Source organism: Amyelois transitella, chromosome 28, assembly GCF_032362555.1.
Source record: "Amyelois transitella isolate CPQ chromosome 28, ilAmyTran1.1, whole genome shotgun sequence".
Taxonomy (NCBI): Eukaryota; Metazoa; Arthropoda; class Insecta; order Lepidoptera; family Pyralidae; genus Amyelois; species Amyelois transitella.
In genome coordinates this window covers 4,378,686-4,392,966 of record NC_083531.1, presented here as the reverse complement: position 1 = coordinate 4,392,966, position 14,281 = coordinate 4,378,686, and the positions used below count along the sequence as shown (strand labels likewise).

At 39.5% G+C, this 14,281-nt stretch overlaps 1 protein-coding gene across 11 annotated transcripts in view; it reads right to left on the bottom strand.

Moving 5' to 3' along the window:
* The window catches only part of LOC106132869 (signal transducer and activator of transcription 5B), a 32,020-nt gene that overhangs the window by 9,848 nt on the left and 7,891 nt on the right, over positions 1-14,281 (bottom strand). For 8 of the 11 annotated variants that reach the window (XM_060952506.1, XM_060952507.1, XM_060952509.1 and 5 more), the window contains 12 exons: positions 12,755-12,971; positions 12,045-12,249; positions 11,117-11,199; positions 10,246-10,315; positions 9,657-9,811; positions 8,368-8,491; positions 6,955-7,083; positions 5,670-5,779; positions 4,129-4,290; positions 3,491-3,615; positions 2,864-3,016; positions 1,339-1,462 (listed from right to left, as the gene is read on the bottom strand). In XM_060952506.1, coding sequence (XP_060808489.1) covers positions 1,339-1,462; positions 2,864-3,016; positions 3,491-3,615; positions 4,129-4,290; positions 5,670-5,779; positions 6,955-7,083; positions 8,368-8,491; positions 9,657-9,811; positions 10,246-10,315; positions 11,117-11,199; positions 12,045-12,249; positions 12,755-12,971 — 1,657 coding nt within the window. Of the gene's footprint in view, positions 1-10; positions 485-1,077; positions 1,230-1,266; positions 1,463-2,863; positions 3,017-3,490; positions 3,616-4,128; positions 4,291-5,669; positions 5,780-6,954; positions 7,084-8,367; positions 8,492-9,656; positions 9,812-10,245; positions 10,316-11,116; positions 11,200-12,044; positions 12,250-12,754; positions 12,972-14,281 lie in introns of those variants that run through there. The other 3 variants (XM_060952515.1, XM_060952516.1, XM_060952511.1) reach the window with 3 other exon arrangements.

Genomic DNA, 14,281 nt, shown 5'->3' with positions numbered 1-14,281 from the left:
AATAATTATTGTCTTTTTTCTACATTTTAACTTATACTAATAACGGGCGTTAGCATACATATTTTCACGTAATGACTATAATAATTATGTTTGTGACGAAATTAATTTAAAAAAAAAAACAACCAAGAAACCTGCACGTATAAAATTATAAATCATAGCACGTATTGCGTAAAAAGGCGTTTGTACACACATTTTGTCGTAACAACTACAAAAAAAATTACGTCTTATTAAAAAAAACCAATCGAAAAATACTGTCTATAAAATCATAGTCACCTACTTCTTAAAAAATATGTTTTTTTTTTATGTGACAGAAAGAAGGAAGCGCAAACATTGCAATAAGGCACGATGAGGATGTGATCATTGAACTTAACTTAAAAAAATAAAATAAAAAACTAAAATTATTATTAGTATTAGATAAAAAAAAATATATATATGTCGAGAGAGTCTGTCGTTTTGTTGTTAAAATTAAAAATCCATCATGTACCTAAGGGAAGAAATAATAAAAATTAATAAAAAAAACAAGTAATTAAAAAATAAAAACTGGTAAAAATCAATTATCGCACATAAATTAACTGATATCTAGATGAAATGATGGATACCAAATGCCAAAATAAATAATAAAATAATAACTTGCAATAACAGTTCAAAATACATACACACAGAAAATCACGCCTTTTTCCCGGAGGGGTAGGCAGAGACTACATCTTTCCGCTTGCCACGACCTCTGCATTCGCTTCATCCTTTTCTTCTTCGTCTTTTCAACATTGTTGGCTCTGTCTACCCCGCAATGGATATAGACGTGATGATATGTATGTATGTATGCAATTCTATCTTAAAACCAAACAGCTGAACGTGACCCATTAGTCTTTTCACGACCTTCGTCTCTGTCTACCCCGCAAGGGATATAGACGTGATGAAATGTATGTATGTGCCGTGTGGTTCCCGGCACCAATACAAAAAAGAATAGGACCACTCCATCTCTTTCCCATGGATGTCGTAAAAGGCGACTAAGGGATAGGCTTACAAACATGGGATTCTTTTTTAGGCGATGGGCTAGCAACCTGTCACTTGACGAATCTCAATTCTATCGTTGAGCCAAATAGCTGAACGTGACCCATCAGTCTTTTCACGACCTTTGTCTCTGTCCACCCCGCAATGGATATAGACGTGATGATATGTATATATGTATGCAATTCTATCTTAAAACCAAACAGCTGAACGCGGCCCACATTCTATCGTTAAGCCAAATAGCTGAACGTGGCCCACCAGTCTTTTCAACACTGTTATCTCTGTCCACCCCGCAATGGATATAGACGTGATGACGTCATGTCAACGTACCTGCTCTGGACGCTGGGTGTGCCGCGGTGAGTGTCCGGCGAGGCGTAAGCCGGCGACGACATGAAGTTGGGCAATGTGGTCACAAGAACCGGTTTCACATAACCGTTTTTGAGCATTTCGTTCTCTGTGTGGATGAAAATTTAGTAGATTAATACATACATAATAATAGTTTGTTACCGCTTCTTGTGCCGTGTGGTTCCCGGCACCAATACAAAAAAGAATAGGACCACTCCATCTCTTTCCCGTGGATGTCGTAAAAGGCGACTAAGGGATAGGCTTACAAACTTGAGACTCTTTTTTTAGGCGATAGGCTAGCAACTTGTCACTATTCGAATCTCAATTCTATCTTAAAGCCAAATAGCTGAACGTGGCCTATCAGTCCGCTCAGGACTGTTGGCTCTGTCTACCCCGCAAGGGATATAGACGTGATTATATGTATGTATGTATGTACCGCTTCTTCTGCACTGATGCCTAGGAAGGGGGCAGTAAACTTAGTTTTAAGTAATTTATTTGACGTCAACCAATGTTGTTAAAGCATATGTTTTGACAATTATTAAGCGATATGAAGTATCCTATAATAATGAATAAAATTTTTGACTTTGAATTTGAATAATAATTGTCTTTTCTACATTTTTATATACATGGCATAGTAAAAAAATGTAGCACGTAAAACACTTTCAGTCTTATAGAAAGTAATGGTGGCGTATTACTCTCATATTGTGCCAAGTGGGATCACGTTATCCCCCTTTTGCCCCCAATTTTTTTGCTTCTCAGTGTCTTACCTAAGTAGTGAAGCCAAGGATGGATGACCACTCATCAGGCTTGGTGAAATACTGTGAGAACACATCATCCTTTGCAATATGTATAGGATGCATACTTCATTTAACGATTTCGGGATAAATCGAGCCTTTTTCAAAACGACTTGAAGACCACATTCATAAGAGAGATACATCATGTTATCCCCCTTCTGCCACCAATTATTTGCTTCCTACTACCTTAACTGACTAGTGAAGTCAAGAATACGTGACCACTCTCACCTGGCTTGGTATAATACTTGGAGAACACATCCTTGGCAATATGTATAGCCTGTTTCTAAGTGGGATACATCACGTTATCCCCCTTCTGCCACCAATTATTTGCTTCCTACTACCTTTACTGACTAGTGAAGTCAAGAATACGTGACCAATCTCACCTGGCTTTGTGTAATACTTGGAGAACACATCATCCTTGGCAATATGTATAGCCTGTTTCAAAGTGGGATATATCACGTTATCCCCCTTCTGCCACCAATTATTTGCTTCCTACTACCTTTACTGAATAGTGAAGTCAAGAACACGTGACCACTCTCACCTGGCTTGGTGTAATACTTGGAGAACACATCATCCTTGGCAATATGTATAGCCTGTTTCCTTGAAGACCACATTCAGAAGTGGGATACATCATGTAATCCCCCTTCTGCCACCAATAATTTGCTTCTTACTACCTTAACTGACTAGTGAAGTCAAGAATACTTGACCAATCTCACCTGGCTTGGTGTAATACTTGGAGAATACGTCATCCTTGGCGATGTTGGGGTAGAGGAACTGCAGCTGAGGCAGATCCAGCACTCTGTCGGCGAGCGACCGCAAAGCGAGATCTCGAGCTGTGAACGGCTGGAGGCTGAACACTTCGTTTCCATCTGGGGATTATAATAACATATTTTTAAAGAACGGCCTCTGTGGCGCGGCGGTAGTGCGCTTGTCTGTGACACCGGGTTCGAATCCCGGCCAGGGCATGATGAGAAACGAACTTTCTCCGATTGGCCCGGGTCTTGGATGTTTATCTATATTAGTATTTATTATAAAATATAGTATCGTTGAGTTAGTATCTCGTAACACAAGTCTCGAACTTACTTCGAGGTTGACTCAATCTGTGGAATTTGTCCCGTATATATTTATTTAAAAAATAGTGGCAAGTGAAGACTCTGTCTACCCTTATGTTATGTTAAAGAAGGTAAAGATGCGAAGTTATAAAATTAATTTATAGTTCATATCTTACAAGCCATGCACACAATGTACACAATGCCTTTCTTGGAGAGCATGTCCTCATAAAGGCCACTATAAATCTATGTTGTGTGTGTGTGTGTATGTCTGCACATAGATGTCAAACTCACCTCCGACCCAGGCGATAGTGATGCCCCCCAGCTCGGAGTCAGAGAATCTCAGCAGGAATGTGCCCGGGGGACACTTGGACAGCATGTCCTCAGCCTGCTTCTTCTGTATGAAGCCCATGATAAGCCTGGAGAACAACAGCATATTATTAAAATAAGATACATATACAAACCTACAATTATTTAGTGATATTGAAATGGTATTCTATTATTATAATAAACAAAAGTTTAAATTTCAATGATAGGACTGTCGCAAAATTTTTGTTACAAACACTTTTTATAAGAATAATAATTTATCTCCAGATTAGGTTGAACTTAGAACCACTCACTGTGTTTAAGTACTTTAGGACCACCTAACAAGACGTAGAACTAACTAAGAACCACCATTTCTAAACTGAGTCCGTATAAAAGCCACTGTTTAATTATGGGTACCACTGAGAACCACTAGCTAGAACCACTCACAGATAGCACAGTGCAATTAAGCAGTTTAGAACCACCTTAAAATACTAGGACCAACTAAGAACCACCATTTCTAAAATGAGTCCGTATATGAACCAAAATCTTAAAAAATGATTTCCTGATTCCGTATAAAAGCCAGTATTTCGGGTTCCCACTGAGAACCACTAGCTAGAACCACTCACCGGTCGCACCACAGCGTCCTCAGGTACTCGCGGGTCACCTTCACCACCTGGTAGAACCACTCCCAGAACGTGAAGTTCCTCTCCGGCAGAGCATCTTTGCAGAATTGCGTCCAGCTCACCGGCATTGCGTTCAAATCCGGCACATTTAGTGGCAGATTCGCCCTGTTTGAACAAATGGATTGATCAATTTGACATCTTGTTTGTTTGTGTGTTTGTTTGTAAACTACTACAGGCCGTGTGGTTCCCGGCACCAATACAAAAAGAATAGGACCACTCCATCTCTTTCCCATGGATGTCGTAAAAGGCGACTAAGGGATAGGCTTACAAACTTGAGATTCTTTTTTTAGGCGATGGGCTAGCAACCTGGCACTATTTGGATCTTAACTCTATCATTAAGCCAAGTAGCTGAACGTGGCCGATCAGTCTTTTCAAGACTGTTGGCTCTGTCTACCCCACAATGGATATAGACGTGACCATATGTATGTATGTACTAGAGGCCGCCCGCGACTTCGTCCGCATGGAAACCCCATATCAATCCCGCGGGAACTCCGGGATAAAAAGTACATACATACATACATACGGTCACGTCTATATCCCTTGTGGGGTAGACAGAGCCAACAGTCTTGAAAAGTAGCTTGTATGTTATTTCAGGATCTCCAGCTACAGCTACATACCAAATTCCAACGTAATCGGTTCAGTAGTTTTTGCGTGATAGAGTAACAAACATCCATACTGACATACAAGCTTTCGCATTTATAATATAAAAGTAAGATTTGTCGCACGGAAAATAAAGTTATAAACTTTAATTCCGGTCATTAATATTATCACTCATTGACGTCACATCACTTAAATCTAATTATATCTAAATACAGCTTCCATAAGCGCGTGTGTAGAAGAAGCGGCGGAACAAGCTACACTGCAGCATTTTCACCGTGATAAGGGTTGTTCACCCTTAACATTTTCTTTTTAAACTAGAAATTACTTAAAAATTATTTATATGGCAAAACAACGTTTGCCGGGAGATATATATATATATTTACTTAACCAGCTCTCTAAGGGGTATGAAAAATAGATGTTAGCCGATTCTCAGACCTACTGAATATGCATGCAAAATTTGGTTAAAATCGGTAAAGCCGTTTCGGAGGAGTACGGAGACAAACATTGTGACACGAGTATCACTACATAGTATAAAACAAAGTCGCTATTTTAGTCTGTTTGTCTGTATGCTTAAATCTTTAAAATTACGCAACGGATTTTGATGCGGTTTTTTGTAACAGGTAGAGTGATTCAAGAGGAAGGTTTTTATGTATAATAACATTTATAATTTTGCACCCGTGCGAAGCCGAGGCGGGTCGCTAGTTTTATATATAAGAAGACATATAATATATAATCACGTCTATATCCCTTGCGGGGTAGACAGAGCCAACAGTCTTGCAAAGACTGATAGGCCATGTTCAGCTATTTGGCTTTAAGATAAAATTGAGATATAAATAGTGACAGGTTGCTAGCCTATCGCCTTAAAAAGAATATATAAGATTTACCGGAATATCTTCTCGGCCAAAAACCGCAAGTTATCATCGGACAAATCTCCACCAGACGTGGCGGAGTAGAATTTGATGCGGAGCGTCTCAGCCAACTGGCCCCAGGTCACCTGGAGAGATAAAAAAAAAAAATTATAACATTCATTCATTCAATTCATTCATACATACATATATTCAAATTCAAAATTTTTATTCATTATTATTAGGATACAAGTTATGAATGTGGATGAAGCGACGGAAGTATGCAGAGATCGTGGCGAGTGGAAAGAGGTAGTCTCTGCCTACCCCTCCGGGAAAGAGGCGTGATTTTATATATGTATGTATTATAGGATACTTCGTATCGCTTAATAATTGTCAAAACTTTTGGTTTCACAACGTTGGTTGACGTCAAATAGATTACTTAAAACTAAGTTTAATGCTGCTTCCAAGGCGTCAGTGCAGAAGAAGCGGTAACAAACTGCACTGCAGCATTTTTTTCAACAACGTCAACTTCACAAATATCCAAACTTAGAATAGAATGTGGACGAGAGAATATATTGTTGTTTTTTATTCATAACTATATCGCTTGCGGGGTAGACAGAGCCAACAGTCTTGTGAGACTTATAGCCAAATTCAGCTGTTGTCTTATAGATTGAATTTATGTTTGTTTTTTTTTTTGCTTCATTCTTCCATTTTTCAATCAGTCTTTTCAAGACTCTGTTCTACCCCGCAATGGATAAAAACGTGATTGTACAGGGTGACATTTAAAACAACTGCATCCTTTTAAACATAGACTATACCCATGCTTCTGAGCCGTTTGAGCCTATTTTTATTCAAATTAAACGTCATCATTTCACATTTAAAAAACCCTCAATAACTACGTCACACGCTTTAATACATACCAATACCTACTACAAAAAGAAATTAAAACTAAACATGTAAATAAATGTCTAAAAAATAAATTATTTTTCTAGTATCAAGATCAAGTAAAGTACAGAGTTGTCGAGTTCTCAGCTGAATGAATTGTGTCGTTGACCTCTGAACCTTACGCGTCGCTTTTCCGCCGGCCGAGGTGATATGACGTATTTAGGATCGTCGATTTTGATACTTTTATTTTTTTTTCCTACTTTCTGAAATATGAACCGATATTTTTCTTTCAACGTTTTTAAATATCCTTTAGACGAGTACACTTAACAGTTAAATTTATGCAGTTGAATTAAAAGTCACCCTGTATAGATAAATATGTGTGTGATACCTTGTCGGGCATATATATATATATATATCTATATCATCTATATACACTCACCTTGTCGGGCACGGCGAAGGGCACGCGGCCCGAGGGGCTGAAGGCGTTGTCCCAGGTGACGGTGGCCCAGCCGTGCGGCTCCTGGTTCCCGTGCACGATCACCACCACAGGCAGCGACAGCGTCCACACCTTGGTTCGCCAGAAAAAAAGAAACGATTTACATATATACATATACATATGTGGCGTATATCCTTCGCCACAAGTCAAAAAAAAAAATCACGCGACGCTATCAATCAAAAACAGCGAGAAACCTAAATGGCGCAAGCAAAGTTTTCACAGATCGCCGAATCATCGCTCCCGCTACACACACATAGATAAAATCACGCCTCTTTCTCGGAGGGATAGGTAGAGACTACCACTTGCCACGATCTCTGCATACTTCCTTCGCTTCATCCACTTTCATAACTCTCTTCATGCAAGCTCGGCGGTTTCGGGTACTTTTGACCTGACCCTTTACTAGGACGTCCTTAATTTGATCAAGATACGTGCTTCTAGGTCTTCCCACTCCGACCTTTCCCTCCATACTCTTAAGTGCTTCCACAATTTCGAACATTTCAATTTCGCCTTCCATCTCATAATCTATATATATAAAAGCGAAAAACACTCACTTAGGAATCACGAAATCTCGAAATCTACTGAGCCAATAAAGATGAAATTTGGCAGGAAGGTAGATTTTAATTAAGAGGGATCCACTAAGAAAGGATTTTTGGAAATTCTATTCCTAAGGGGGTGAAATAGGGGTTGCAAGTTTGTATGAAACTTCGTTATTTTTAGTGTGGGTTACGCGGACGAAGTCGCGGGCAACAGCTAGTCTAATATAATATCTTGTAATATAATACCGCCACAGCGTACAACATCACAAATCCTGTATAATAAAACCCTCACCTGGAAGACCAGCTCTGCGCCACCCACATTGAACTGAGATTGGAACAGCAGGGTGAGTTGCATGAAGAGAGTTATGAATGCGAATGAAGCGAAGGAAGTATGCAGAGATCGTGGCAAGTGGAAAGATGTAGTCTCTGCCTACCCCTCCGGGAAAGAGGCGTGATTCTATGTATGTATGTATAGCCTACACCACCACGAGATGGAGTGGTCCTATTCTTTTCCTAATTGGTGCCGGGAACCACACGGCACTATGATGTCATCACATAATATCATCCTACTACTATTATAAAGGCGAAAGTTTGTATGGATATTTGTTACTCTTTCACGCAAAAACTACTGAACCGATTACCATGAAATTTGGTATGTAGGTAGCTGAAGACCCAGAATAACACATAGGCTACTTTTTATCCCAGAGTTCCCGCGGGATTGATAGGGTTTCCATGCGGACGAAGTCGCGGGCGGCCTCTAGTGTAATATAATACCGCCACAGCGTACAACATCACAAAGCCTGTATAATAAAACCCTCACCTGGAAAACCAACTCTCCGCCACCCACATTGAACTGAGATTGGAACAGCAGCGTGAGTTTCTCATCCATCACACTTTCAGTCCCTTTCTTCTCTGCGCGCTTGATCTTGCGCAGTTGCATGTTTCTAAAATAGAATAGAATAGATTTATTTTCAAAATTGGAGGAATGGTAAATATACACAGATTGAGTTAGCCTCGAAGTAAGTTCGAGACTTGTGTTACGAGATACTAACTAAACGATACTATATTTTATAATAAATACTTATGTAGATAAACATCCAAGACCCAGGCCAATCAGAAAAAGTTCGTCTCTCATCACGCCCTGGCCGGGATTCGAACCCGGGACCTCTGGTGTCACAGACAAGCGCACTACCGCTACGCCACAGAAGCCGTTAAGGTATCACTTATTGACGTCACATCACTTGAAATCTAATTATAACTACTGCCGCTTCCGAAGCGCGTGTAGAATAAGCGGCGGAACAAACTACACTGCAGCATTTTCATCGGACGTCAATACACAAATATCTAAAGCAAGGTAATTGTATCGAGCTGTATAAGAGGAGTCGCTCCGATGGGTACCTGCTATTTGATACAAGAACTATTGAAAAACTTTTGAGGTGAACAGAGAACATTTTTAGGGGTGTATAGGAACCAGTTATGAGGTCAAGGGGTGACATTTCTGGGGTTTATTGGGAACATTAGTTGGGGTAAATCGGGAATATTTTGAAGGTCTACTAGGAACAGTTTTGGGGTGATTCTGTAACATTATTTAGGGTGAAACGAAATTCATTTTGGACATAAATTATCACAGGAAGCTGACGCTGAGCTGCCGGCTGGTGGCTTGGTACTCCATGACTCCATGATTTTATATTCAAAATGACTGCTTGCTCGAGTATTGATAACGTTCGATAAATTTGCAATTTAAATATTTATCCCACAATAATTGTGTAAACACAAATTTGTGTGAAACCTCACCTCGTCTTTGTTATTTTTTAGGGTGTGTCAGGATCAGTTTTTGGGGTCAACAGGGAACATTTTTAGGGTGTACAGGAACCAGTTATGAGGTCAAGACGTGACCTTTCTGGGGTTTATTGGGAAAATTTTTGGGGGTAAACAGCGAACATTTCTTGTAGTGTATTGGGACCTGTTTTGGGGGTCAATCGGGAATATTTTCAAGGTCTCCTAGGAACAGTTTCGGGGTGATTCTGTAACATTATTTGGGGTGAAACGAACTTCATATTGAATTTTTTAAAGCAATTAAAATAAATTATAGTCCTAAATCCTCCTCACCGGAAGCTGACGCTGAGCTGCCGGCTGGTGGCCTGGTACTCCATGACGCCGGTGTTGTTCAGGATATCCCCACACTCAACCGGCTGCTTGCTCTTCCCCCCCTGAGTGTCACTCTTGAGAAGCAATTGGGCTTGTTGCTCGGATATTATCACCACCTATTTAAATGAAATGAAATGATGAAATATTCTTTATTTACTTGAAACATACCGATACAATGCAATACAATACATATAATGACGTCCATATCTCTTGAGGGTTATACGGAGCCAACAGTCTTGAAAAGACTCGTTAGGCCACGTTCAGCTTTGGCTTAATAATGGAATTGAGATTCGAATAGTGACATATTGTATATAAATAATAAATAAATAAATTTATACGGGACAAATTACACAGATTGAGTTAGCCTCGAAGCAAGTTCGAGACTTGTGTAACGAGATACAAACTCAACGATACTATATTTCATAATAAATACTTATATAGATAAACATCCAAGACCCAGGCCAATCAGAAAAAAGTTTTTTTTCTCATCATGCCCTGGCCGGGATTCAAACCCGGGACCGGGATGTATATATATAACAGATTCACTCACGCTCACTCGTGGAGGAGTCATGTACACGTTGAGTTGCCCGCCGACCAACAGGCGGACGGTGGCAGTGAAACTGTTGAAATGAAAAAAAAATATATATTTAATAAAAAATTTGTTTAAATTCATCGAATTAAAAAAATAATTCATTATTATAGGACATTTCAACTGAATAAAAACTGAGTTCACTGCTGCTTCCGAAGCGGTAACAAACTGCACTGCAGCATTTTCTTCAACAACGTCAACTTCACTATTCAAACTTAGAATAGAAATGAGGACGAGAGAATACGTTTTCATGATTAATTGGTTTATACAAAATCTATACTTCTATACTAATATTATATATATATATATCCGGGACAAATTACACAGATTGAGTTAGCCTCGAAGTAAGTTCGTGACTTGTGTTACGAGATACTAACTCAACGATACTATATTTTATAATAAATACTTATATAGATAAACATCCAAGACCCAGGACAATCAGAAAAAGTTCTTTTCTCATCATGCCCTGGCCGGGATTCGAACCCGGGACCTCCGGTGTCACAGACAAGCGTACTACCGCTGCGCCACAGAGGGCGCCATAATCTATACTAATATTATAAAGCTGAAGAGTTTGTTTGTTTCAACGCGCTAATCTCAGGAACTACTGGTTCGAATTGAAAAATTATTTTTGCTTTGAATTCACCATTTAACGAGGAAGGCTTTAGGGTATATAACATCACGCTGCAACTATTAGTAGCGAAGAAATAATGAAAAATTCAAAAACGGGGAAAATAATTCATCCTTGAGGGGCTTCAATGATGCCCAAAATAACTACTCCACGCGTACCAAGTCGCGGGCAAAGCTAATAAACAAAAAAAACAGACAAACTCACCGCGTGTTGGTCTTCATGACCTGCGGCGGTTGCTTCTCTATGACAAACGTGGAGGTCACGAGGGTCGAAAGTAAACTGGTCACCTGAGAATAAAAAAAAGAAAGTCAAATTGCAATAAAGATATTATAACAAACAAGAAAGTCATTATTGTCATTAACATTGGCTCGGTCTGTGTAGAAGAAGTGCGAGAAAATATAGCAAAAATACATACATACATATAATTACGTCTATATCCATTGCGGAGTAGACAGAGCTGACAGTCTTGAGCTGATAGGCCACGTTAAGCTGTTTGGCTTAATGATAGAATAGAGATACAAATAGTGACAGGTCGCTAGCCCATCGCCTAAAAAAGAATCCGAAGTTTGTAAGCGTATCCCTTAGTCGCCTTTCACGACATCCACGGGAAAGAGATGGGAGTGGTCCTATTCTTTTTTTTTTGTATCGGTGCCGGGAACCACACAGCGCTATTCTATTCATCTAAAATACGAGTATACAATACATATATATCCATCTCAGTCTAACCTGCTTGCTGCACTCCTCTAACATCTCCGGCAGATATCTAAAATATACATATACATCCATCTCAGTCTAACCTGCTTGCTGCACTCTTCCAACATCTCAGGCAAATGCGGCTGTCTCGCCTCCGCCAGCGTCTTGTTCATGATGCGCGAGAAATTGTTCACTTGCTGCCGAGTACTCGCCTTTAACGACATCCACGGGAAAGAGATGGGAGTGGTCCTATTCTTTTTTTGTATCGGAACCACACGGCGCTATTCTATTCATACATACATATGGTCACGTCTATATCTCTTGCGGGGTAGACGGAGCCAACAGTCTTGAAAGACTAAATGGCCACGTTCAGCTATTTAGCTATTCTATTCATCTAAAATACGAGTATACAATACATATATATCCATCTCAGTCTAACCTGCTTGCTGCACTCTTCTAACATCTCGGGCAGATGCGGCTGTCTCGCCTCCGCCAGCGTCTTGTTTATGATGCGCGAGACATTGTTCACTTGCTGCCGAGTCGTCCATATAAGGTCTGCGAGGAGCTCACACCATTCTTGTATTGCGTTCAAGTTGGTCTGCATTTGTACGCCGTTACCGCTCAATTGTTGTTCGCGTTTCCATCTGTCGTGGAAAGATAATATAAAATTAGTTGAATTCGGACATGTTGAGTTCGTTATTTATAAATTTAGAATATATAGGAGCTGTAGATTGTTTTTTTCAGAATTCACCCCACGTTCCTTAGGCAAAGTTATTCAATATCATAGGCTCGTTCGAGTCATTACAGCTTAATACCACCTTTCCGTTACACCCTGTATATGTCACAAACAGACAGACAACAAAAATAAACTCACTTGATTAGCTCCCCGTCCAACACTTGGCTCTGCAGTTGAGCCAAACTAGTGATGTTCTCCTTCATGTAATCCACGAGGGCTAACTGGCTCCTATTGATGTGAGCTCGCTTTACTATAGGAGCCGTAGAATTTTTATTTTTCGGATTTCACCCCACGTTCCTTAGGCAAAGTTGTTCAATATCATAGGCTCGTTCGATCCATTACAGATTCATACCACCTTTCCGTTACACCCTGTATATGTCACAAACAGACAGACAAACAAAAGAGAAACTCACTTGATTAGCTCCCCGTCCAACACTTGGCTCTGCAGTTGAGCCAAACTAGTGATGTTCTCCTTCATATAATCCACGAGAGCTAACTGGCTGCTGTTCATGTGAGTGAGCCGAGCGTTCAGCTTCCTCTCCTGTTCCTCGATCTGAATGGTGAGATGCGCCTCGTAGTCGCGACGGTCGTGATTCGGCGGCGATTGCTGCATTACGAAGTTGCGGTGACCTGGTCAAGAATATTTTCACATTGAATTTGGATATTCGCGTGCGGCGTGCCGTGTGGTTCCCGACACCAATAAATAAAAAAAAAACAGAAAGAATAGGACCCACTCTCATTGAAATGGATGTCGGAAATAACGGCCTCAATGAGGATATAAAGTCGCTATCACTGAATGCCTTTAAAACTAAATTAAAACTGTGTGCTTATCGAAAAATCGTTTTATACTGTTGACGACGTTGAAAATAAATTTTGACAAGAACATTTAATATGACATTTTTTAATTTTCATTTAATTAAATTTTCTGTATTTTTGCATGCCATGACTGGTTGAATGCGCGAAATGTATATGCTTTGTAACCCCTATAATAGTACCGCATTTATAGCAAATAAAGTATTTGTATTTGAAAAAGCTATTAAGGGATAGGCTTATAAACTTGAGATTCTTCTTTTAGACGATAGGTATACGACGATAGGATAGATAGACTAGCAACGTGTCACTATTTGAATCTCAATTCTATCAATAAGCCAAACAGCTGAACGTGGCCTATCAGTCTTTACAAGACTGTTGGCTCTGTCTACCCCGCAAGGGATAAAGACATGATTATACAGGGTGACTTTAAATTCACCTGCATAAATTTAACTGTTAAGTGTACTCATCTAAAGGATATTTAAAAACGTCAAAAGAAAAATATCGGTTCATATTTCAGAAAGTACGAAATAAAATAAAAGTATCAAAATCCACGATCCTAAATACGTCATTGTACATATTCTTCTATATCCAATGACTGTTTTATTTTGGTTATATTTATTTTTATGTGCAATAAAGAGTTCACAAACAAACAAACGTCGTATCACCCAGGCCGGCGGAAAAGCGACGCGTAAGATTCAGAGGTCAACGACACAATTCATTCAGCTGAACGATATCGACAACTCTGTACTTTACTTGATCTTGATACTAGAAAAATAATTTATTTTTCAGACATTTATTTACATGTTAAGTTTTAATTTCTTTTTGTAGTATTGGTCTTTAATAAAGCGTGTAACGTAGTTTTTGAGTGTATTTTAAATGTGAAAATGATGACGTTTAATTTAAATAAAAATAGGCTCAAACGGCTCAGAAGCATGGGTATAGTCTATGTTTAAAAGGATGCTGTTGTTTTAAATGTCACCCTGTATAGAAAATACATTAGGTAGAGCGTCGGTGGTCGTATCGGAATGGTGCCCGGTTAAAATGCGTTATACGCGGAAAGGCACAGGTTCGAATCCCATCACGGCGATGTACCAATAACAATTTTCGAAGTTACGTCATTCTGAATA